The sequence below is a fragment of the Zalophus californianus genome, chromosome 1, assembly GCF_009762305.2.
Source record: "Zalophus californianus isolate mZalCal1 chromosome 1, mZalCal1.pri.v2, whole genome shotgun sequence".
NCBI classification, from domain to species: Eukaryota; Metazoa; Chordata; class Mammalia; order Carnivora; family Otariidae; genus Zalophus; species Zalophus californianus.
In genome coordinates, this window is record NC_045595.1 from 67,431,033 (window position 1) to 67,458,232 (window position 27,200).

A 27,200-nucleotide genomic window follows, 5' to 3' on the forward strand; every position below is an offset into this window, starting at 1 on the left:
GCAGCAATGTAGTTACAGAAGGACAATGAGTGACTCTCCCAGCAGATACTAAGAAGGCTGATCAGTATCAGGATACATCTTGGATAGATTACAAGAGTTCAAAAAAAATTAAAAAGAGTCATAAAAACAATTAGGAAAACCAAAGGTGAATATTTAGTTATCCTATTTTAGGATTTTGGGATTCAGTTCCTACATGCAAGAGAAGAAGCCAAAAAGGACAAGATTGGGAATCTGACTCCATAAAAACACTAAATGTCTATAAATAAAAAATGTCATTATAGAAATATAGAAGTTACAAGTTGGACTTACTGCTTATAAACATAAGAAAAAGATGACAATCTCAACTTTAAAAAAGAGACAAACGGAGAAATACAGCCATCAATCTGTGAAAAAGTGTATAACCTCACAAATGACCAAATAAATGAATATAAAACAATGAGATAACACTTTTACCATCAAGCTGGAAAAGATCATAAAAATTATAAAAATAAGAATGCTGAGAACAGAGCAAACAGGCATATTTACATCTTGCAAAAGAGAGTACCTAGCACAGCAGCTCTGAAAGGTTATTTGACAATATATCTTTAATGCCTTAAATTCTAGAAACTTATCCTGAAGAAATAATTGCTGATACACAGAGAATTTCAGGAATGTTCGTGATTGTTTTAAAAGAGCAAGAAATTTGTAAATGATCTAAATGTCCAAAAAATAAGGGAATGATTAAGATAAATTATTATTTATCCATAATAATGGGATGCAATTTAGCTCTGAAAAATTCTTATAACAAAGATGATTTCATCACATGGGCCCATAACTCATGGGAAGGAGGGGAAGCTACAAAATTAAAAGTATCATGTAATCTCAACCATGTACAAGGAATACATACATATTCAGTGAGAAAGTAACTGGAAGAGATTATGTCAAAATGACAAAGCTTAATCTAAAATTGTTATCATTTGATGGTCACCTTATGAGTAGTTTAAATTTTTTTAATCTTTCTTTATTTTCCACATTTACTACAGATCCCCTGTGAATTACAGAATCAGAAAAAAATAAACATCTGTTTATTATAATGTATGAAGAAAAAAATCTCACTGAAAAAACCTGCTGCTCCCCCAAACATCTTTCCAAGTTCAATAAACCTGCTAGACTTACGTGCTGGAAGCTGGGACACAAGTTTGCTGGAAGAGAAGAGTTTTTCTTTTTATCCTGGATAACAAGGTACACTTGAAAGGTTATTAAAATATGACTATAGTGTCATAAATACTAATCCTGGTACTTGTTTTTCTGTTGGGGTTTAACAATGCCCCCCATTTAAGAAGGTAGAATGGAAAGTAAAAACAATGATTTAATAAAACCCAGCTGTTCTCAGTCTCTTTTTAGCCATATCTTCCAGAATCTTCTCCAGGTGGCTTTGTTCCCATACAGATGATAAAGGTTACTTTGCACAGCAATCTAGATTAGAACTGTGTTCCATCCAAGCCCTTTGGAAAAGAGAGGTGAAAATACCAAATCAGGACAACCCCCATACTTATCTTTTTCTGCTGTTGGTTGAAGTTGTCAATAATAACACCAATAAAAAGATTCAGTGTAAAGAATGAACCAAAGATGATAAAAGCCACGAAGAAAAGGTAGTTTTCTGGTTTCTCCTCAAACCCTGGCTGTAGATCTTTCTGTTAGGGATTTTTTAAAAAGAAAAGAAAACAATTACTGGAGAAAATTATAAGCCATCTTAACTGGCTTATCTAGAAGACCAAAGTGTTTCTCAGCAGTAACATTAACTACTTGGGTTCCTGAACAGCCATGGCCCCTGCTGGGAAACCCTCTTTTAGTTTCCCCTAGAGGAACCTGACTGGTACCATGCAATGGGGAGGGCATGTGACAAGAGGGTTAGACTTTTTCTTCTAAGCAATGGAGAATCATGAAAGGATTGTAAGAGAGGGGAGTGGCCTGATCACGTGTCCTTTGAGAGGGTGTCTAGGATGTCTATATGGACACATAACTGTAAGGAGCCAGACTGGAAATAAGGCCACTGGAGAAGGGGCACAGTCCCATCAGGCACGGTGACTAACTACCAGCTTGATGAATGATAACATCCTTCATATGAGAGCCCACTGTTGTATTTGGTCTGTGCTTGTGTCCTGTCACTCTTGAATTCCTAGGTCCTAAAATACTTTGTGACATGTAGATTCTCAATACACATTGAATGAATGTTTGGATGGATGGATGGATGAGTGAATGAATAGTCAAGCTATAGAACAGACACCAACCAAGCTATAGAACAGACTATAACCAAGTTCCCCCAACTCAAAGTATGACCAAAAGCATCCAAAATCCCTTTCATACAAGTTCTTTACATTGACATTGGCTTTATACACTTTGGGCATAGGTGTCAGGACAATTTCTCTTCTTTCTCCAGATCACACTCAAAGATACAGGTATGAGTGTTGATAGCTCTGTCACCCCTTGAATGTTTTTATGATATTTGTTATTTAACACCCACCATACAGACTAATATAATGAAGGTAATATTTGAAAATACTTTTGTCTTTTGTCTTGAAGAGCACATGACCTTAGTCCCAGTTGGCTTGAGATGTCCATTTGTTTGAACTAGGGGTAGGCATTAGTACAGAAACGATACGATGGAAAGAAAGAATTACTATCAGCATCTGATATTTAAAATAAGATTACAGGGGCACCTGGGTGGCTCAGTTGTTAGGCATCTGCCCTCGGCTCAGGTCATGATCTCAGGGTCCTGGGATCGAGCCCCACATCGGGCTCCCTGCTCTGCGGGCTCCCTGCTCCTTCTCCCTCTCCCACTCCCCCTGCCTGTGTTCACTCTCTTGCTGTGTCTCTCTCTGTCAAATAAATAAATAAAATCTTAAAAAATAAAATAAAATAAAATAAAATAAGATTATATAGCAGGCTAACAGTCCTACAAAGAGAGGTTCAAATAGGAAGAGGAAAGGACAAAAAATCACCCCTGTTGTACCTAGGGAATTGTCAGAAAAAGAGAGAGACAGAGAACATCAAAGCCTTGAGATGTGTGTCCTGATTTACCCTCTTTGGGTTTGGAGAAGGGACTTGGGATTCAGTAAATTGAAGAGAACATGGGGGTACAAAGAGGATATTCTTCCTCAAATTCTGTATTTTTTCTAAGAGGAAGCTGCTGCTGGGAAGGCCTGGGATACACTGCACAGGCAGGATGAGTTAAGAGGTTAGAGTAGCATAATTAGAGAGAGTCTCTCAAATTTTTTGGTTTTCATGAGGCTTGGACATGGAGTCGATAGCCATAGGCCTGCCATGATGAGCTTTTGGCAAGAGATGGGAGTAGACTGCTGGGTCAGGGGACCATGTAGAGGACATGTCATAGAGTGAGTGTTTGAGACCAGGAGGAATTGAGCGGGGAGAAAGGCCCATGGTTTCACCAATATTTGAGACCAGCAAGATTCTCTGTGACTACACAGACAAGGGCATCATCATGCTAGAAGCCAGTATATACACACCAGCCATAATGTTCCAGGACCAGCATCAGGATGGGCATCCCTCCACACACCTCCACCCATCTATCATTCATTCAGGGAACATGTAAGCCACACACCTCTTCCTGCATACATCTGCATAAGATTTCCTCCCCATCTCCCATCTCCACTTCAAGGCACAAGGATGTCTAAGTTAAACTAAGATGAAGGTCATATATTCAAAAGACAAAAAAAAAAAAAAGCACATTAATATTTTAAAATGCTGTCTTTTTTATAAATTGCCTCTACTACTACTGCTATAACATTTCTTGGCATGCATGGGTGGCTCGGTCAATTAAGCATCTGACTCTTGATCTCAGCTCAGGTCTTGATCTCAGGGTCATGAGTTCAAGCCCCACATTTGGCTCCACACTGGGCATGGAGCCTACATTAAAAAAAATAACCCACTTTTCATACCACCTCCACTGCCACTACCAGCTCACATACCTACTATGTGCCAGGCTCTGCAGACTCTCAAACAGAACAACAACATGTGTGTGCTTATAGGAAAAAAATAAACAATGCTGATTCCATTCTTGATTCAATCATTTGCTTACTCCATGGTTTTGGGCAATACTCTTCCTTTCCAATTCTCGATTTTCCCAAATGGGACATAGAAATGGACTAGATGGCTGAGTACTCCTCCAACTTTCAGAATCCATGATTACTTTTTACTTAACTAGAATTTTACAGTTGGCAATCACCAGAAACCCATTTAGTCTCTGAGCCTGGAGCCATGGGAAGGTCTTTCTTATCAGACGCTAGTCCAGCTGTAATATTCTCCCACAGTTCAGGGCTATTACCTTTTGAAATTTGGTTTCTGCCCGAATACCCATTTGGAAAAGAAGTAAGAGAGGAAAATCAAGGCATCCTGTGATTCTATTGTTTCTGGCTCCATCTCCTCCTTGAGAGGTTTCTCCCTGGTCACTATGGGGAAACAGGACTGGACTTTGGAGCAAGATAGGATGTAATACTCATGGAAGGATGAATAAGAACCTCTTTTGTCCCTTTTTCATAGTTATTGTCCCAAGAAAACAAGGCAAAGAACGCTGGCTTGTGGAACTATGATGTGGGAAGTTCTAGACTGTCTATGCAGTCATGATATTCCTGATTTAACCCTAGCACTCTAGAACATGGTAGAACAAAAGCTCACCCCTCTGGAATCGACAGCTGCATACATAATATCCATCCAGCCCTTAAATGTTGCCTGTAACAAAAGCAAATAAACATGAACATAATTATAGGCTTGCTATCAACAGACAAGTGCCATACAACAGCAAGCAAGACCCACTGGGCAGATGTATATAAGATAGACAGGAATGAATGTCCAGGACAAAACGTCCAGTTAAAAGAACAGTAGAAGGTAATTAAAAAATGGGTGTCTTGGGGTTTTTTTTCTTCTTCATTTCTACAAGATAAAAAGTTTTTTTTTAAAAGGAAATTTCTGCCTTAAAAATTTCTAGAGGCGCTGTGTAACAACTACTGGAAAGAGCCTGGCTGAGGCTTTCCTGATGCTACATGTTTACACTGTCTGCCTAAGACCTGGCAACTGTTGTTTGAACAGGGGACTGACTTCCAATAGAGAACTGCTGCTAATGGTGTAGTTTTGCATCTGAGGCTCCAGTCCTTCTTGGCTGGAGCTCTGGAGAGTAAGGCACCATACAAGATAGGGTGAGATGTAAAGGGGCATTGTTGGGAGGTTGAGGCTCAGTAGACAATAAAGTTGGAGATGCTCAATGGGGAACAATTCCAGAGGGCAATGGCTTCCACATGGGGAATTAGGATTTGATTCTACTATCTTAATGGAGTCACTGTGTTTTTATTAAACTGAGAAATGATTTATGTTTCTTTTAAGGTTTCTCTCCTCACAGTAAAAATCATACCAACAGCACTTACCACTTGCAGCAGGGCAAGGTAAGCCATTCCCACATTGTCAAAGTTGACTGGAAGGGTGACCCAAGATAAATTTCCACCTTCACATTCAGTTTTGCTTGCAACAGTGCTGTAATTTATAACCGAGTTTATATCTGTTCTGTTAACGCATCTTCCAAAATTTCCAGAAAAGAAGTTTACTCCCAGGATACAAAATATCAGCCAGAAAATGAGGCAGACAAGCAAAACATTCAGAATGGCAGGTATGGCACCTATGAGAGCATTGACTACCACCTTAAAAAAAACAAACAAACAAAAAAAAAAACAGAAGAAAAACATAACAGATACATGGGATTCACCAAATTCTGGATCTCAGGATGTGCCTGATATGTGGGACTGGACCTCTTGGAGCTCTGTCTTTACTTTCTACTTCCAACCTCCCAACCCTGCATCCTATGACAAGCCCTGCTTTCAGCTCCATAGATAATGGGTCCTTTCTGTTGTCATTGAGGATCACTTGAGAAATGTCATTTAATGACAGTGTTACAGATTTATGGGACACCTGCCCTAGGATTGAAAGGAAACCGGAGCCCATCTTGGCTACCACAGAATGGATGCTATCTTAAATTTTTCTCCATCTCTCAAATTCTAAGCAGTGGATTGGACAGGAAGGAGCCCAGGAAAAGCTTGGCAATTTAAGGGAAGCCCAGCCCAAGAAGAGCAGTTGGCTTTTCCACCTCTCCCTGACAGCTTGACCTTCCTCCCATCTGCCTGAAGAATGTACCTTCATTCCCTCGAACTGAGACAATGCTCGCAGGGGCCTCAGGGCTCTTAGGGTCCGGAAGGACTTCAAGCTCTTTAAGTCAATGAGACTGGTCACAGAGACCTGGTGGGAAGAGAAGCCACAGGTAGTGTACCTGACTTGGTTTCCAGGGAAGCCAGCGGGGGACTGGCAGCCCTCATTCTGAGAGGCAGACACATGGTGCCTTCAGTGGATTATCCAGAAACAGAAAGCAGCCAGCCCCTGCAGGAAGTGGGAGGGCAAGTGAAGAGACTATTTTTCTCCTTGTTTGCCAAAGCTACAGCCCATATAGGTGAGGACAGTGCATTTACATTATTTGTTTAATGAAAGACAAAGAAAAGCTGAGAAATTGCTGTGAGTTAAAGGAAACCAAAAGGACATGATAATGATGTGTCACTTGGGGTCCTGAATTGGATCCTGGATTGGGGTTGGTGAGGGGAGGCCACGGTGGATGGATAGAAAGAATTAATCATAAAAGACCTTGTTGAAACAATTGACAAAATTTGAAAATGGATATGGGTTTTGTTACTGAGTCATGTTAAATTTCCTAACTTTGATAATTGTGCTGTGACTGTGTGAGACAGTATCCTTTTTCTTAGGAAATACACACTGGAATGTTTAGGGGTAAAGGGCTGTGGTGCCTGCAACCTAATCTCAAGCAATTTAGAATGAAAAAATGGAGAGAAAATGACAAAGCAGATGGGGTGAAATGTTAATAATTGGTAAACTTGGGGAAAGACTATAAGAGGTTCTTTACACTATTTTTTGCAACTTTTCTATAAGTTTGAAATGATATAATAAAAAGTTACAACAAAATAATAAACTGTTTGCTAATATTTCCCCTCACTCAGATGCCTCCTTTTGGGGGAATTAAATCCAATTTTTTCTCCCAACATAGTTCTTCCCAGTGGGTCAGGGCTAAGGACTGGAAAGCTCTGCAAATACACTAAATTGAAACTTAAATATAATGAGGTTGAGTTAAAGACCACTATTTGCAGATTCTAGTCATTCTTACTGATTATGCAGAGCCTTCAGAGGTTCAACTTGAAAGAAGGGTTGCTCAGCAGGACAGGAAGTGAATTATCCTATGACTGACTATGCTGATATCAGAGTTCACTATTATCTAAAATCATTCCCCTGCCAATCTCATTGTAGTAGTAGAATACTAGCAAACTGAGAGAAATTAAGTGAGTTAATATGGCAGAATAACAAAATTTTAAAATGTATAATCAATTTAAAAAAAAAAATCACCATCAATTCAAAATGCTTTTATTTATAAAGGTTTTCCAGGAGCGCCTGGGTGGCTCAGTGGGTTGGGCGTCTGCCTCCAGCTCAGGTCATAATCCCGGGATCCTGGGATCGAGCCCCACATTGGGCTCCCTGCTCAGTGGGGAGCCTGCTTCTCCCTCTGCCTGCCGCTCCCCCTGCTTGTGCTCTCTCTTTCTCTCTGCCAAATAAATAAATAAATAAATAAACTCTTTGTAAAGGTTTATAAAATAGGCTTTTTGTTTGTTCTCTTGTTTGTAATAGCATTGCCTGTTGGGAGAGTTATTTCAGCAGCTTTTCCACAAATATCTCCTTCTACCTTGTTCCTAGCCAGAGGGAAAAGGATGGCACAGTTTAGCAGTTCTTCTGGCTTTACCAAATAACTCTTATCACGGGTGGGGAAGAAGGGTCCCTAGAGGGACACTGTACACCTTTCACCTGATAAGGTTATCCCCAGTCTCTATTCCACCAAATTGGGGCGCATTGATGATACATGCAGACATAAAAATACCCACATTCTTTCCCACTCTACAGTACTCTTAAGGTGGGAAGTCTTCTGCTGGTTTTATCTTTTTTTCTATCTAACTTGCATTTGTTACTCTGTACTGTTTTGACATTCACCATTTTGATAGACATATTCTTGTGGTTTGTTCCTTTTAACTGTTATAAAATATTACAGCATAGAAATATTCATATTTTATGGATCCATTCCCCCTTGGTGAATATCTAGGTTTTTTCCAATTCTTTGCTATTATGAACAACAAACTGGACAGATGTTTGCATTTTTCCTGCATACATACACAAGAGTTTTCCATAGATGCATAACTAGAAGTGGTATTTATGGATAATAAATTGGGCTCATTTGTAATTATACTTAATGTGCAAAATTTTCCCTAAAATAACTGTTACCAATTAAGTTGTTAGCAGTGATTAGAGATTCCATTTTCTTATATCTTTCTCAATATTAGAAATTACCCAACTTTAAAATTTTTGTCAGTCTGATGAATAACACAAAGTCTCTCATTTTAATATGCACTTCTATGCTAACTGGTAATAAAGCTAGAGTGTATTTCTTCATATATTTATTAGTAACTTGTGTTCCTTATGTGAACTGCCTGTTTGCATCCTTCTCCCATTCTTACACTATGTTTTCTTTTTCTTGTTCATCTGTAGAGAGTTTTTATATACTGTGGATAATAATTTTCTATTATGCATATGGCAAGAACTGTCTCCAGCTCTAGCCTGTCTTTATAATTGCAATTCTATTAAATAAAAAACCAAAAGTTTTACATTTTGATATAGTTGAATTTAGGTACATATTTTTTGTGGTTCTGTTTATATTTTTCTACTTCAAAATTATAAAGATCATTTTATATAATGTTGATTAACAAGCAACATGAAAGGCTTATTCACGGGGTGCCTGGGTGACTCAGTCGGTTGAGCATCTGACTCTTGCTTTGGCTCAGGTCATGATCTCAGGGTTGTAAGATCCGGACCCATGACAGGCTCTGTGCTGAGAATGGAGGCTGCTTAGGATTTTCTTTCTCCTTCTGCCCCTCCCCCGCCCCCTACTCACACACTGCTCTAAAATTTTCTTTAAAAAATTAAAAAAAAGGATTATTTACACACATTCTCTTATTTAATCTGCACAATAATGTTCTGAATTAAGTAGCATTATATATAACTTATCATGTTATAGGCAAAGAAAGTTGAAGCTCAGAGGATTAGCAACTTGTTTCAGGTGGAACTGGGATTCACACCTTGGTCGATATGATATTAATGCTAATAATAGTAATAGTGGACCATACTTATCAAGTGCTTTCTCTGGGATTTATAAAAATAAATAATTTCAAGATTATTTCTTTTCATGTTGTACTCATTTTTGTTCCATTCATTTTGTTTCGAAGATTATACTTGGCTCATCAAATGAAGTATGCAAACTTCCTCTTTTTTTATTCTTTGTAACAATTTGAATAAGGTTGGGGTTAACTGTTTATCTTAGTTCAGGCTGCCATAACAGAGTATCAAAGCCTAGGTTGCTTATAAATAACAGAAATTTATTTCTCACAGTCTAGAGGCTGGGTAGTCCAAGATCAAGATGCCAGCAGAATCAGTGTCTGGTGAGAGATCACATCCTAACTCATTGATAGTTTTCTTCTTTCTATGTCTTCACTGACAGAAGGGGTGAGGAAGCTCTGTGGGGTCTCTTTTATACATCGCCAGTCCCATTCATGAGGGCTCTGCCCTCATAACCTAATCACCTCCCAAAGGTACCACCTCCAAATACAAACACATTGGCAGTTAGGTTTCAACATATGAATTTTAGGGGATGCAAACATTCAGTATATAGCACTATTTCTTGAAAGTTTGGGAAAACTTGCCTGTAAAACCATCTGGGCCTGGCGCCCTTTTTTGACAGTGTGGTGTTGAACTATGTTTTGATATTTTAAATGGTTATTGTTAGATTTATGTTTTCCATTTGTGTGTGGTCTAATTTGGGCAATTTGTAGTCTATACTCTCATTTTTATTAAGGTGAAGACTTATTAAAAGGGGTTAGTACTTTGCCTAAGGTTACACAGAAAGAGAGCAGACAAGATAACTTTAGGATCAGTTTCCTGAGTTTAGGTCAGTAGACCACAGGTCTCTAGAATGGAGATACCAACCATCTGTCCACTGTCTTATGGGTTCTTCACTATACTATAAGATAATGGGTGCAAAGTGATTTGCACCATGTTAACTGATAGGGTTTACAGACATGTGGATATTTTTATTCTTTTTTATTATTCCTGTTGGAGCTCCCATGGCACTGATGCCTTTCTAAAATGCCTGAATGACATGCCTATTTGTGTCCATCAACAACATTAGCAACATTATGGTTTTCCAGTTGCTAGGTTGACCACATGGCTTATGCTTATGCATTTGTCATGTCTACTTCTTTAAACAGCAGAGACAAAGTCTAACTAACTAGCACATGGTAGAGAGTTTTAATATACTGTGGGTAATAATTTTCTGTTATGCATATGGCAAGAACTGTCTCCAGCTCTAGCCTGTCTTTATAATTACAATTCTATTGAATAAAAAACCAAAAGTTTTACATTTTGATATGTTAAAATCAAGGACTTCAGAGTGAGGCTTACTGGGTTTGAGTTTCATCTCCACCACTTCTAGCTGGCCAATTTTTGACATGTTTCTTAACTTCTCTATTACTTAGTTTCTCCCTGTGTATATGAGAAAAAATAATAGTACCTACCATATGGAGTGGTTGGGATAACTAAAAGAAAGAATGCTTATGAAGCATATGGCAGAATACCTGGCATAGAGAAAGCACTTGATAATGTGATGTACTATTATTAGCCTTAGCGTCACACAGACCAAGGTGTGAATTCCAGTTTCATCTGAAACAAGTTGCTGACCATCTGAGCATCAAGTTTCCTTATCTGTAACATGGTAGGTAATGTATAACTCTGCTTAACTCAGAACACTGTTGTGCAGATTAAATGAAAGAAGGTATGTGAATAATCCTCTTATGTTGCTTGACAATTAAGATGGAGACCAGCCTGGTCTGTTGGCTGCTGACCTTCTTTGAGAAGTCTTGAGAGAAAATAGAAAGTTGGAAGGAGACAGGTGGACACTCAAGGTTATTCTAGGTATACATCAGACATAAGCAGTGCTTATGGAGAGAAGTGGATGAGCGTCATCATGGAAAGTATTGGGGTAGTGAGAATATGAAGTGCAGTGTGAGAAATGGGACCCAGGACAGGCAGGACTGCTGATGGATAAATAACAACTACTTACAAGTACTGTGAAGAAAAATATTTTGGAGAGGCACCCAAATAAGGCACACAGCTTCCTTATGATATATTCCCCTCCCCTACCCCAACCCCTTCCTGCATGGAACACAGAGATGGTAAACTTACAATCACAATGATGAAATCAAGCCAGCACCAGACACTGGTGAAATACTTCCCAAATCCAAAGGCCACCCATTTTAGACCAATCTCCAGGATAAAAATGTATGTGAAAATATGGTCAGTACAATTAAGTAATGCTTGGATATTGGGTCGTTTCTCAAGGTGAACATCTTCAAATACCTGAAATGATAAAGCATAGCCATAGGCCAGGTTGAATATTTGCTTAGAACTACTTGCTGACCTTACTTTTTAACTTTTCTTCCTTATTTGAATAAACTAGCATCTCTCTTGGTGACAAGGTTTTGCTCAAAAGTTATTAAGAATGAAATTTCGCAGTGGAATAAATTCCTTGAGTAAGTAAAACTGGAAGAAGGAAAATCCTATTTCTAGACTTCTATTGCCACAATATCTCCCTAGGCTCTCACCAATGATCCCTGAAATATGAAAATATCTTCCTAACAGATCACCACACAATTTCCTGGTCTTCCTGATCCTTCCAATTCATGCTAACAATATCTTGCCAACTTCTCCAGAACCACCCAGGGGCAAATTCCATCTCTTTCATCCTCCTAGTTACCTTAGTGGCTCTATTCAGCGGCTCTCCATTGCTCATAACACCCTAGTTCCAAACACCTTGGTCTACACTCTAGATTTTGCCAACCCTGAGGCCAATGATCTATAACAAACAGCCTTACAACTTACCCCAGTGCTTCTTCCAATGTTATGTGCCCATTTTTTGTGTACCAAGACATGCAAAACTTGGGGAAGCTCTGGGCTGGAGCTTCCAGTGTAAATTACTTTGAATATTAAACATTCGTTGAGTGTGATCATGAAAGTGAGACATCCTAGCTTCTGGAGAGACCCTTTTTCATGCTACATCCAAACATCCCCCTCATCTGAAGTTTGTATGTGATTCTTCGGGGTCTATATAACTCAGGTAGAAGCTGTCCTTTTGGCCTTTACAGAGTTACTGAGAATGAAAAAAAAAAAAAAGAAGAAGATAAGGGTCCCTGGTACTGAACCTATCAAGACATTTAGGCAAACACTGAAGACAAGAAAGAAATCGGTCCTGTTGTTGGGTATTTAGGTAATCCCATAGCCCCATGGCCCTGGGGGAAAAAGAATGCAAAAGAATAAAATAATCTGACTTCCAACTCCTAAGTGGGCTTTTGGTTGGAGAAGGCTCTCCATCTCCTCCTGTCCCCTGCCGGCTCCTCATCATTATTAAAGTCTCATTTCAGTTGATATTTTCTTTGGAAACTGTCCTTCTTTGTCGAAGGCAATTAGGTGCCTGTTCTGCATGGACCCATGTCATCCACTGCTTCTCTGAGTGTATCACTATGGCCCTGGTCTATAATTGCTTGAACCCCATCTGTCTTCCCTAATAGACTCCACGCTCCTGGAAGTCAAGGACTTGTCTTTGTGCCTCTTAAACAGAGACAAATCTGAATGGTATTGGAAGCTCATTTCCTCTCTCATTTTGGAAGATGAGCAACAGCCCGGTTCAGCAGATCTGACTTTGTTCAAATGAAGAGTAGGTCAATATCAGCAACTGAACTTTGGAGGCTCCCACATTATAATGAGACCATTTCCTTGTCCAGAAAGCTCTCATTATTACCCAGTTGCTCAGACCAGAGCTTCCCAAACTCTAATGAGTCCCAAAGCATTTAGGTTTTGATTCAGCGGGTCTGGGGTGGGCCCAAGACTACATTTCTAACAAGCTTCCAAGTGATACTGAGACTGCTGATCCATATACCACATACAGTGGCAAGGGACTAGATGTTTCTTGTCTCCATTTGTCTATAAATATGTAAAGTGAAATAAGACCTGAGTCCTTCTCCCTCTGCAGTGTGTGCTCAGTCTTCCTCTGCCCAACCTACACTTGCCTCATCAGAAGGCAGATGAGAACTAGGAGGATGGTATCATGTGTCCCTGACCTTCTGACAACACCATGCTTTCCCACTGACTAGCACAGGGCTTGGTAGACACCAATTATCATTTGTGGAATAAATTAAAGAACCTATTACTTGAATTAGAGTAAACATCCAGTGAAAATGTAAGCACCAGAAGGCTACAGGGAATCCTAGACCAGGGATTAGCAATAAAAATTAATTAAGAGAGTTCTCTGGCATGGTTTAGAGAAATTTACTTTTTTTTTTTTTTGCTTGAGAAATAATTTACACTGCAGTAAGTAGATAAATGGAGATGTGTGCTGATCATAGGCTCTGATGGGCCCCAGTGTGTGCTCATCTACTTTCACCTAGAGATCACACAAATGTACAGAACTAACCAGAAAGGCAATGGTGAAGAAGCAAGACATTTCCTTGTCACTTCTAATTGCTAGTGACTTGCTGTGAAATGCTCTGTGATTCTAAATCAATAAGGGGGAACCTAAGACTCCATTCATTTATACAACAAATAGTAAGAGAGTTTAGTTCTATATTACGGCTATTTTAAGGGAAAATACAAGATAGAAGGGGAGGGAGGAAAAAAGAGAGACACATGTAGGTGATAAGAGAGAAGATGCTATCACTCAAGTAAGGGAGGCAAGAAGGACCAAAAGATGAGGAGAGAGAGCAGGAAGGAGTTTACAACTATAGGCTATGGAGGCATGGATTTAGAGTTATTTCCAAACCTCACTGGGACCACTACACCTCGATCTGGAAGGACCTGCTCTGTGATTAAAGCAGTATCTGTTTGTTTCTCCTCTCAAAGGACCATGACTGATGGATAATACTAAGACAACTTATTATATATCCAAACCTGGTCCCTGTAGGCTTCTCCTCCTAATGTTCTACCTTTAGGAAAGCAGCATTATGGTTTCCCAGAAAAGAGAGGTAGGAACATTGCTGTCTAGAGGAAGAAACATGTAGGACACAGTGAAAATGTCTAGAAATTCTCCAGAATGAGGGACAGGCATGGAGTTCAGGGTCAGACTCCAGTAGCCACTTTAAAGTGCTGATTTAAATCATGCTTCCCCATAAGTAAAGTGTCTTTGGCTTGGGACTTCCCAGTTGGAGCAGGACTCCAGAAGTTGTGCAAAATCCTGCCCTCAAGGGGAACCAGCAGCAAAGATCCCACTTCTGCCTGGTATCCCCATATTCACAGCCCCATGTCAGAATGTAGCCTAGCCACCTGATGCCCAACGTCCCCACAAGACTGTGATAATTTACCAGTGCCCCACTGCTCAGGAGAATCACAAAGATAATAAAGCTCTCAAACCAGCTGTGTTTCACTATTTGGTAACAAGTTTTCCGCAGGTTCCACCAAATGATCCAGGGGGACTTTCTCTTGTCCATGGCACAGCATGGAAAGCAGTGACCCAGGCCTGCAAGGAATGAGCAGTAGCATTATTCTTAGTGTCTGTAGTGAGCTGTATTAATAACCCTAACTCTTCACCCTCCCTTTATGCATGTCCCTTACCTCTGCTTTCTTCCCACTGAAGAGGTGGAGTCATTTTCCAACCCCCTGAATCTGGGCTCAGCCATATGACTTGATTTGGCCAACAGAGCAGAGTGGGAATCACACACACCAGTTCTGAGCTTTGGCCTTAAGAGGCCTTGCATGTTTCCACTTGATCTCTGGCACCATCTCCATAAAGAAAGGAATATTTGGGCCAGCCCACTGGTTTCAGGAGAAGAATGGACATGTGGTACAGAGCCAAGGGGCCCAGGTAAGCCCAGACCAGATTGGCCGACTCCCAGTCATTACCACTCACATGAATAAAGCCAGCCAAAATCAGCAGAAATAACCAGCCTGGATGAGTGGAGTCACGTAGACGAATGTTTATTATTGTGTGCCACTGAGGCTTCATGGCTGTTTGTCATGCAGCAATTTTTTTTGGCAACAGTAAACAGTGTCCTAAGGACTGAGGGGAAGGAGGTAAAGATGGGCACAGGCTCTGTGAACCACCCAAACCACACAGTCTGATCAACTGTCAAGATACACATAGGTAAGCATTTGACCTCAACACACACCAGCCTTCAGCATGAATCACATCACCCTTCTACCTTGTCTCCTCCACTCATCCTCTAACTTCCAAGGAGGTTAATTTCATGGTGATTTTAACATTCCACTCCTTTCCTAATCATTTTCCTAAGCTACTGTGAGGTCTCCTCAGTCTGCTCTTGCCCTCCTCCATCATTCAGAACATCAATAGGTTAATCTCCCTAAAAGGCTTTTTTTCTATCTTTTATGCCATTCCTCCCTTCTTCTAGAAACCAACCTTTCTTCTCCAACTTCATTGTTGACATCCTATACACACCTCAAGCACCAGTCCAAATGTAAGTCAGGATAATTAACAATAATCTATCCCTAGACTGACCTCTGACCCCATGGGCAGTTTGAGGGTTGTCAAATAACCTGCAAAAAGTTTGAAACTCATTCTTGGTGTCCATTCTGAGACCAGACTAGTGTCAAACTTATGAAGAAATTTTTAATTTTAGATTCATTCATTTACGTCTCTATCTACCTGTCTATCTATCCATCTAAATTTGTTGAGCCCACAATCTGGGCAAGAGTCCATTCTTACACTAGAGATACAATATTGATTAAGTCACTGCCTATGTTTTTAAGGACCTCACAAGAGAGACAGATACAAATAAATTTCCCACAATGAATATAGGAAATAATAAAGGCACGTAAGAAGGAACCACTATATCCACTCAAGGAATCAGGAAAGACTGCATTTATTGATTGCTTATTATGTGCCAGATATTCTTCTAGGTGATTTACATTCACTCATTTAAGGCCAACAATAATCCTTTGCAGCAGATATTATTATAGCCATTTTATAAAGGAGGCACTAGAGAAGCTAAGCAAATTGATCAAGTCATACAGCTAGTAAATGAAAAGGCCAGAATTGAGCTCAGGCAGTCTGGCTCCAGAGCCAAAGCTCCTAACTACAATATTATCCTTCTTCCAGAGAAAAATCTTGAGGGATGTGCTGAGGATCTGGACTTATGGTCAGCTTCCCTTGGTCTACCACCTCAACTACATCTTGACAATGGATGTACTAGGGACTATAGAAAGTGGGAGACATATTGGCCCAGTGGGAAAAGTTTTCTAGAGGAAAGTTTTCTAGAGTTTCTACCCTGGTTGTTGGGCTGTGTTAGTTGAGCCCACCTAAATCAAGAATTTCCTGAAATCTGGGGCACCTGGGTGGCTCAGTCGTTAAAGCATTTGCCTTCGGCTCAGGTCATGGTCCCAGGGTCCTGGGATCGAGCCCCGCATCGGGCTCCCTGCTCGGCAGGAAGCCTGCTTCTCCCTCTCCTACTCCCCCTGCTTTTATCCCTGCTTTCACGATCTCTGTCTCTGTCAAATAAATAAATAAAATCTTAAAAAAAAAAAAAAGAATTTCCTGAAATCTCCTTTACCTGGATCTGATAATGGCCCCAAGAATCTATGGATGCCCTCTCTTTACTTCTTTCTCCAGTAGAAGTAGAAAGAAGGCATCTATCAAAATCACAGAGCTTCAAAGAATAACAGAATCTCATCCAGTATTCTGTAAACTGGATGCAGGAATACTGCCACTTACCTTTGGGAAAACATCTCTCTGGTTCTTTTTTGGGAATCATTTCAGGCACCCGTCCAAAGGGATCCTGTGGATCGATGGTGCTACATTCTGAGAGCACACTGGTAGTATCACACTTCTACCCATCAGAACAAAGGAAAAGGGGAATCATTTACCAAGAATGACTCTCACAATGGTAGCACCTAATACCTTCGTGTATGACTTTTTAGGAATGAAGCTAGCTAGGCAAAAGATTCTAGGTATAGGTGTATCTAGAGAGTGTCCCTTTCATTGGGTGCTTTTGAAAATGCTCTGACGAGCTCTGACTTTAGGAGAGAATTCTCTAACTGCTCTCCCCTGGCTTAAAAAAGGTGAGGTATATAAAGACACAGTATCTCAACCTTTTCCTCCCTACAAATCATATCTCTGATACTACCTAACTCCAAATAGAGAGGCTGGGTGATGTGAAGGCTATTTTACTGAGACTAATTTTTAGCTCTTTCAATTCCCAGAATAATAGGTCTAGACTAGTGGTTCTCATTGATTTTGCCCTCCAGGAGACATGTTGACAATGTCTAAAGACACTTCTAATTTCACAACTGGGGATACTATTGATATCCGGTGGGTAGATGCCATGGATGCTGCTAAACATCCTACAACAAACAGAACAGCCCAGCACAAGGAGGAATTATCATGCCCCAAACGTCATAGTGGAGAGTTTAAGAAACCCTGGCCTTTGCTTAAGATCCAATTCTGGCATTTTGCGCTGCATTAATCCTGATATTTTAATCTCGATAGCCATAATGGCTATGTTGGAAAATGTGTATAGATAAGCTACATGTTCCCTCTGGAACACCCTGGGAAAATTACCTTTTGGGGATCCTTTTCTGACAAACATATGTCATCTTCAGAGAACACATCAATTTCCACACTTTGAGCTCCTGGGCTGATGGACTTCTTGGTCACCTGATGGAGTTCAAAGGCCTGACACCAAAAAGCCCAGAGTAGAATTAATATTCTCCTGGGCATTTCACTTGAGATAAAACAAGTTTGAATTGTGACATTATTACATTCTTTTTACTTTTTAAAACTGCTCCTGGAGAAACTCAACATAAAATAATTCTGGGAAAACTACTATAGGAAACAGGTAATGAAACTTACTCAAAAGTCATGTAATCAAACAATATGGTTTTGGTACAAAATTCACCAAATAATTCAGAGGTGAAACTTACTGTATCATTTCACTTCAATGGCTAAATAATAAATTATTTAATAAGTGGTATAATTAGCTATCCCTGAAAATATAATATAATGCCAGAATATAGTAAAAATAAAATCCATAATGATTTGATATACTGATATAAAAATACATGAGTTAAAATGTTAGAAGAATAATTTGGAAAATAATTTTTTTATTCTTTGGGGTATAGAGGGTTAGCTTAGTGAAATAGAAAAGGGCATAAAGAGAAAAATGAAAATGTATTACTATATAAAAATAAAAAATAAATTTTGTCTGATGACCTGCAGGTATACCCAAGAAAGATGTGCAAAGTCATGCCTTAGCTGAAGGTTTCATCCTAAAATCTATGTGAGTGTTCCTGTGATTCTGACACTATAAGGTCATAATTTAAGAATACTTCTCCCATTTGAGCACATGCATTGATATATTACAAACACACACACACACACACACACACACACACACACACACGAAACAAGTAAATATAGCTGTGGACCAGACACAGAACAGAAATATGAAGTAGTGACAATTTAAAGCATGTAGCAGGTAATGATGACTAAAAATGCCCCATGTGAACAGCTATGTTCAAGGCTTGAAACTATGGACTGGGCTGAAGTTCTTGCACTTAAGAGAGAAAGCCAAAACAAGTTGTGGCCAATGTTTGGAATTATAATTATACACAGCTGCATGGAGGCAGGAGGAAGTACAGCCTCAGAAATAGGATCTGAGTAAAAGTACCCACTGGATCTGAAATACACCTAGGATCACTATTAGACAAGAATCCTAAATTGTCAATGTAAAACTTGGTTCTGTAGTGGCTGCCCTAGGAAGGTTTATTAAAGACATCATAGAATCTAGACTGCAAAGAGAGTGACAGATCTTCTCACTAAAGAGAAATTTAAACTAACACTCCAAAATATAGGAGGAGACAAACAAAATCAGTAGCCCTAAAAATTAACTACTAGGAGGTGAATTTACTTGAGAAAGAAAAATGAAATTAGTATAATAATCTGAAAGTGTCATTAAAATGAATAAGTTTGGGATTTAACGAAAAAGATATATAGAATTTCACTTCCTGGAGGGCAACTTAAAGGAAGATCCATGGACATGATCTCCAGAGAAATAAGCATAAGTGGTGAAAATATTTTTAAAAAATCATTTAAAGGCTCTGGAAATTGTCCTAAGGCATACAGCAAATGAAGAAACGTATTCAAAAAAAATCTGGAAGCCCTACTCTAGGCAGCTGTGATCAAGAAGATGGGGCTCCCTTTACCCTCAGCCCCCAATCAAGAGATATGTATCTTATGATATGTACATATGTACATATGTATCAGGAGGTGTAGATCACCAACTTTTCTCGTCCTCTCCAACTCTGAGTTGAAGAGGCTACATTCCTCATGAATATGGCCAAGAAATTGGGTTCTGTTTTTCCATCCAGCCTCTACTCATAGGACAGAGACTCTATTCCAGATTCACCAGCTTGAGAATACTGGGGTCTTGATCACCCTCACCTCAGCTAGTTTATAAGGAAGAGGTTCCATGCAGAAAGAAGGAAGCTGAGAAGATGAGAGGCCACTGCCCCTACAAGTACTTGGATTAGTAGCTAAGAGATTTTGCCTATGGCGGAAGGCATTCCATAAGAAACAAGAACTCTGAAGCTCTCCCCAAAAGAACTGACTTTATCTGGAACAATGTGGGGGGGGGGGGGCTCAAGCCTAAGGGTATTCTTGAAAACAATGGAGACTTTGATGGTAAGCAAATAAGAAGAGACTAGTAGCTCTTCTTCATTAAAAGCAACAAACTAAACTACAGGTCAGCAAGTTCACTACAGAGAACCATGGAAAGAGACAGCTAAAAAGAATCTCCCTGGGGTTAGAACAAATCTCAAAGACTGGCCTTATAAGTATCCCTCCCTGAAATTAATTAGATCAGACTGTGGAGGAATTAATGCCCTGTAGTATTGTCAAAGACAATAGAGCAATTAGCCAGCAATTAGTTCAGCCCCAAATCTGGGTGTGATACCAAATAAAGCAGACAGATTAACAGAGAGAGCATGGAAAGATAGTCAAAGAGAGCCCTGCTAAAATAACTGTGATCCTGCAGTGACTGTCTGCAAACCCAAGGGTGTGCCCTCTGAGGAGTTACACCAAAGACTTCACCTTTGTGTGTGTGTGGTGAGGGGAGGTAGGGGAATAGACTTCACTAGAATAGTCTAGCCAAGTCACCAAACAAGCCCCAGAGAGGAGAAAAGGGAATCAATTCCAGATCTGCTACAATATATTACTTAAAATGCCCAATTTTAAACAAAAATGATAAAACATGGGAAAAACCCAGGAAGTATGACCCACACATAGGAAGAAAGCAGGCAACATAAACTGCCCGTGAGAGGCCTGGGTGCCAGAGTTAATAAACAAAGAATGCAAAGCAGTCATTATAAATATGTTCAAAGAATTAAAAAATATATTTAATAATATAAAGGATGCTATGATAACAATGTATAATCAAATAGAGAGTATCAGTGTAGAGATAGAAGTTATTTAAAAAACAAATAAAAATTCTAGAGTTGAAATGTGTGATAATTAAAATGAAAAATTCACTAGGTGGAGCAACAATATATCTGAACTGGCAGAAGAAATAATCAGTGAACTTGAAGAGGGATCAGGAAAGATTATGCAATCCAAAGAGCACAGGAAAGAAGAATGAAAACTTAAAGGAAGCTCAAAGGAATGTAGAACACCCTGAAGCATATCAATCAGAAAGAAAAGAGAGAAAGGAGAGCACAATAATGGCTGAAAACTGCCCAATTTTGACTGAAAGTATTAATCCACACCACTAAGAAGCTCATAAACCTCAAAGTAGGATAAACACAAAGAGATCCAATCATAGTAAAATATATATATATATCATAGTAAAAATGCTGAAAGCCAAAGACAGAGGAAATATTGAAAGTAACAAGAACAAAGTTGCTCATTGTATACAAGGGGATCCCAAGAAAATTAACAGTTGACTTCTTCTTCTTCTCCTTTTTTTTCTTTTTTTTTTGTAGGCTCTGTGCCCAATGTGGGACTTGAACTCATGACCCTAAGATTACAAGCCATGTACTCTACCAACTGAGCCAGTCAGACACCCCAACAACAGAGACTAGAAAGCAGTGGAATGAGATACCATGAGTGCTGAAATTAAAAAACAAATGTGAACCAAGATTTTATTATCCAGCAAAACTATTTTTCAAAAATGAAGATGAAATAAAATAGCACACAAACAAAAACGGAAAATCCTTTGCTAGCTGACCCACCTTACAAAAAATACTGAAGATCCTTCAGGCTGAAAGTAAGTGATCCTAAATGGTAATAAAAGTCCACACAAAAGAGCAAAGAGCACAGGTAAAGGTAAGTCTGTAATTATAAAAGATGAGAAAAATTCATATTTATTTTCCTTTCTTCTCTAAAGCAGACTTCAAAAGAAGTTGTCTAAAACAGTTTAAAATTAATGTATTATTGGACATGGAACATATAAAAATAAAATATATGTGGTAATAACAGCACCAAAGAGGTGAATGGGAGCAAAGTTGTAGTAAGGAAATGACACCTGAAAGATACCTCAAATTCACAGAAACAAATGAAGAAAGCTAGAAATGGTAAATAAGAAGACTAATAAAATAAACTCTATAAATATATACTTTCTTTCTTTTCTCAGCTTCATTAGTAAACATATAATTATATGAAGCAATGATAAAAATGTATTGTTGGGTTCTTAACATATATGGATATAATACATATAATAAAGAATAGTACAAAAATGTGGTAGAGGGAATAGAGCTATACATGAGTAATGTTTCTGTATCTCACTAGAATTAAGTTAACTTACCAGACATCAATTGTGATAAGTTAGATGTATGTGGCAGCCCCCAAAGCAATTAATAAGAAAATAACTAAAAAAATATTGTGAAAAATCATTAAAGGAATTAAGATGTTTCATTAGAAAATATTCAAATAATGCAAAGTAAGGCAATAAAAGAAGAAAAGAGGAATAAAAACAAAAAGTAAAATACTAGAAATAGATAAACTAGATCAATAATAATATTAAAAGTGAATGGGTTAAACAATCTAACAAAAAGGCAGAAACTGTCAGGCTGGATAAGAAAACAAGATCCAATTATGTACTGTCTATAGGAAACACATTTTAGACTCAAAGATACAAACAGTTTTAAAGTAAAAGAATGGAAGAAGCTATCATACAAGCAGAAACCATAAGAAAGCTGGAGTGACTATATTAATGTCAGAAAAAATAGACTTTGTGATTTCCTGTTTGTTTGTTTTTAAGATTTTATTTATTAGAGAGAATGAGAGAGAGAGAGCACAAGAGGGGGGAGCGGGAGAGGGAGAAGCAGACTCCCCGCTGAGCAGGGAGCCCTATGCGGGACTCGATCCTGGGACTCCAGGATCATGACCTGAGCCGAGGGCAGTCGCTTAACCAACTGAGCCACCCAGGCGCCCTGTTTTTTGGTTTTTTAGAGAGAGAGAGAGCACACGAGTGCAGGGATCTTAAGCAGGCTCCATGCCCAGTGCAGATCCTGAGAAGGGGCTCAATCTCATGACCCAGAGGTCATGGCCTGAGCTGAAATCAAGAGTTGGATGCTTACCCAACTGAGCCACCCAGGTGTCCCAGACAAAATAGACTTTGAAACAAAAAAATTTACTAGGAATAAAGAGGGACATTTCACAATGACAAAAACATCATATATCAGAAAGATAACATTTATAAACATATATGCACCTAACATAAGAGCCATAAAATATATGAGGCAAAAACTGACAGAATTGAAAGGAGAAATAGACAATTCAACAATAATAGTTGGAGGCTTCAATAATGCATTTCCAGGGGTGCCTGGGTGGCTCAGTTGGTTAAGCGACTGCCTTCGGCTCAGGTCATGATCCCAGGGTTCTGGGATAGAGTCCCACATCGGGCTCCCTGCTCAGCAGGAAGTCTGCTTCTCCCTCTCCCACTCCCCCTGCTTGTGTTCCCCCTCTCTCTCTCTCTCTCTCTGTCAATTAAATAAATAAAATCTTTAAAAAAAATAATGCATTTTCAAAAATGAATATAACAACTAAGTAGAAGATACAAATAGAAGGCTTGAACATTATCTATCAATTAAACCTAAAAGACACCTACCGAACCCTCAACTCCAAACAGCAGAATACACATACATGGATTGAAACTGTACAAAGTGTGTTGTCTGACCATAATGAAATAATATTAGAAGTACAAAAAGATATTTGAAGAACTCAAAATTGGTGGAAATGAAACAAAACATTCTTAAATGACCAACAAGTCAAAGATAAATCACAAAAGAAATTAGAAAAGACTTTAAGATAAATGGAAATAAAAATACAATATGCCAAAATTTGTTGGAGGCATGTAGATAAAGTAGTACTTAGAGGGAAATTTATAGATATAAATATCTACAATAAAAAAATGTCTCACATCAATAACCTAGCCTTCTATGTCAAGGCACTAGCAGAGGATGAGAAAATGAAACTCAAAACAAGCAGAAATAAGGATACAGTAAGTATATGAGCAGAGATTAATAAAATAATAGGATCAACAAAATCAAAAGCTGATTATTTTAAAAGAGCAACAAAAGTGACAAAACTTTAACAGGACTGACCAAGAGAAAATGAAAGATCAAATTACTAAAACCAGGAAAGAGGGAACATTGCTATCAATCTTGCAGAAAATCAAAAGAATTCTAAAGAAATACTATGAACAACTGTATGTCAACAAATTAGACAACTTCAGTAAAATGGACCTATTCTTAGAAATACAAAAACTGCCAAAACAGACTCAAGAAGAAAGAGAAAATCTGAATAGCCCTGTAATCCCTATAACAAGTAAACAGATTGAACATGTAATTTAAAAACTTCCCACGGAAACTTCCAGTTTCTGGTCTGACATGTAAGAAGTCTGGAGGTCTCCACTCCATCCCAACATATACAAAGCTAAACAAACTGGAAAACCAATAACTCTTCTTAGAGCCATAAGAGAAGTGAGGTCCAGGGCAAACTGCTGCCCCTCCAAACTGGAGAGAAAGACAGGCTGATACAGAGAATTACAACTTAGCAAAGCAGAAACCCAGGAGCAAAAACCTCCGTGGGAACCAATTCCAGAGTAAGGAAACCTGAACTATAATTGACAAACTCCTGGAGGCTCAGTGTGGACAAGTCTAAGAGATAAAAGCTTGGGGGGACCCAGTCAACAGGGGCCCCCACACTTTTGTGAGTTTTACCTCTTGGAGCTCTACCAGGTTCTCACAGTGAGTATGGGAGGAAAATCCCCACTTGCTTCCAGCAGGGGGAGAATAAAAGGAACCATTTTGAAACAGGCACACACATTCCGTTCTTCACAAGGCCTTCCCTGATGAGAAACTAATTAACCAGAGCCTAACCTGGTGGGTTTTTTTCAGGACCTGACTGACCTGTGGGGTGGGAAATACCCAATTCTAGCCAGCTCTAGATTTCTACCTGGAGGGAGGCAGATCTCCTACTCCAGTTCACACTAGACATACTGATAAGCACTGTTCACACTCCGGAAGCACAGGCTCACTAAAAACCTGAGACCTACTCATAGGACCACAGGGCTTCTTCATTCCCCTCACACCTCCCCAGCACATTAATAAAGACCTATTTAGAGCATTTCCATCTACCCAGTACATCATGTCTGACTCTAAAGAAAAAATTAGAAGGCATACTAAAAGGCAAAAAAATATAGTTTTAAGAGACAGAGCAAGCGTCAGAACCACATTCAATACAATAAAGTTGTTGAAAATGTCAGACCAGGAATTTAAAATAACTATGATTAAGATACTCATGGCTCTGGGGCTCCCGGGTGGCTCAGTTATTAAGTATCTGCCTTCGACTCATGTCGTGATCCAGGGTCCTGGGATTGAGCCCCGCATCGGGCTCCCTGCTCCGCAGGAAAACTGCTTCTCCCTCTCCCACTCCCCCTGCTTGTGTTCCCTCTCTCGCTGTGTCTCTCTGTGTCAAATAAATAAATAAAATCTTAAAAAAAAATACTCATGGCTCTAATGGATAAAGTAGACAGCATGTGAGAACACACAGGCAGTGTGAGCAGAGAGATAGAAATTCTAAGAAAGGACAAAAAAATGCTGGAGATCTAACACATTGTAACAGAAACGAAGAATGCCATTGATGGGCTTATTAGTGGACAGGAAAAATCTCTGCTTGAGGTTATCTCAATAGAAACCTCCAAAACTGAAAACAAAGAGACAGAAGTACGGATAAAAAGAAACAGAATAGAATACTCAAGACCTGGAATACCAGAAGGAGAAGAGAAAGAAGAACCAAACAAATATTTGAAACAAAAATTACTGAGAATTTTCCATACAATATTTTAGGTCAATTATAATTGATAATATTTGGATGGACCCTGAGGACACTGTGGTCAAGTGAAACAAGTCAGAGAAAGACAAATACAGTGTGATACACTTATGTGTGAAATCTGAAAAAGCCAAATTTGCAGAGACAGAGAGTAGAATGGTAGTTAACAGGGGCTGGGAGTGGAGGGGAGTAGGGAGATGTTGGTCAAAAAGTACAAACTTTCAGTAAGAAGATGAGTAAGTTCATAGGATATAATGTATAGCATTGTGATTATAGCTAATAATACTGTGTTATATAGTTGAAAGTTGCTAACAGAGTAAACCTTAAATATTCTTACCACAATGAAGAAAAAATTATGTGACATGCTGGAGGTGTTAGCTAATGCTATGGTGGTAATCATACTGTAATATATAAAAATATCAAATCAACGTGTTGTATACCTTAAACTTAAACAATGTTATATGTCAATTATATCTCATAAAGCTAGGGATAAAAAGAATAGAAATAGAAGAGGAGGAAGACCTCTCGACTCATTTAATGAGGCCCATATTAACCTGATACCAAAACAAGGCAGACACATTATAAGGGAAAAACCTAGGGGTGCGAAATCTTTAATGAAATATCAGCAAGTTGGATCCAAATATATATAAAAGGATAATATACCATGACCAAATAGGGATAATCCAAGGAATGCATAAGTGATTTAACATTCAAAATAAATGATATGATTATCCCAATAAATTTAGGAGATGCATTTCAGAAAAATCAATATATATTCATAATTTAGAAGAAAAATAAAACTTCCTGGGGCGCCTGGGTGGCTCAGTTGTTAAGCGTCTGCCTTCCGCTCAGGTCTTGATCCCAGAGTCCTGGGATCAAGTCCCACATCAGGCTCCCTGCTCCGTGGGAAGCCTGCTTCTCCCTCTCCCATTCCCCCTGCTTGTGTTCCCTCTCTCGCTGTGTCTCTCTCTGTCAAATAATAAAATCTTAAAAAAAAAATTATAAAAAAAAGAAAAAGAAAACTTCCTAGCAAACTGGGAATAAAGGGAACTTCCTCAACTAAGTTCTTACTTAATGGGGAAAGTTTTTATGTTTCCCCCTAAGATAAAGAGCAAGGCAAGGAATACACTCTCATGATTCCTATTCAACATTATATGAAATTTCGGTCCTAACCAATGTAAGAAAAAAAAAAAAAAACCCATACAAATTAAAAAAAAAAAGCTGTTTTTATTTATAGATGAAATAATTACATGTGTAGAAAATTCTAAGGAATCTACAAAAAAGCTATTGGAATTAATAAGTTGGTTTACCAACATTGCAGGATACAAAGTCAAAAAACAAAAACCCATTCATTTCTATGTACTAATAATGAATATTTGGAAACTGAAAATTTAAAAATTACAATTACAATAGGATAAAAATATTAAATTCTTAGGGATAAATGTAAGCAAATATGCCAACACTTATACACTGAAAACTATAAAGCATTGCTAAGAAAAATTAAAAAGATCTAAATAAGTGGAGAAAAATACGTGTTTATGAATCAGAAGACTCAATGTTGTGAAGATACCAATTATTTACAAAATAATCAGTGCAACACCAAACAAAATCCTAACAATCTTTTTTATGGAAAGGTAACATACTGATTCTAAAATGCATAAAGAAATGTAAAGGGCCT

The 27,200-nt window shown here is 38.7% G+C and overlaps 1 protein-coding gene across 1 annotated transcript in view; it reads right to left on the bottom strand.

The window, feature by feature from the left end:
- SCN11A (sodium voltage-gated channel alpha subunit 11) overlaps positions 1-27,200 on the bottom strand; it is an 88,455-nt gene that overhangs the window by 15,189 nt on the left and 46,066 nt on the right. Inside the window, exons 17-24 of the mRNA XM_027584593.2 lie at positions 17,756-17,869; positions 16,910-17,024; positions 14,547-14,701; positions 11,380-11,553; positions 6,178-6,279; positions 5,418-5,687; positions 4,675-4,728; positions 1,536-1,673 (exon numbers count right to left, since the gene is read on the bottom strand). Coding sequence (XP_027440394.1) covers positions 1,536-1,673; positions 4,675-4,728; positions 5,418-5,687; positions 6,178-6,279; positions 11,380-11,553; positions 14,547-14,701; positions 16,910-17,024; positions 17,756-17,869 — 1,122 coding nt within the window. The remainder of the gene's footprint in view (positions 1-1,535; positions 1,674-4,674; positions 4,729-5,417; positions 5,688-6,177; positions 6,280-11,379; positions 11,554-14,546; positions 14,702-16,909; positions 17,025-17,755; positions 17,870-27,200) is intronic.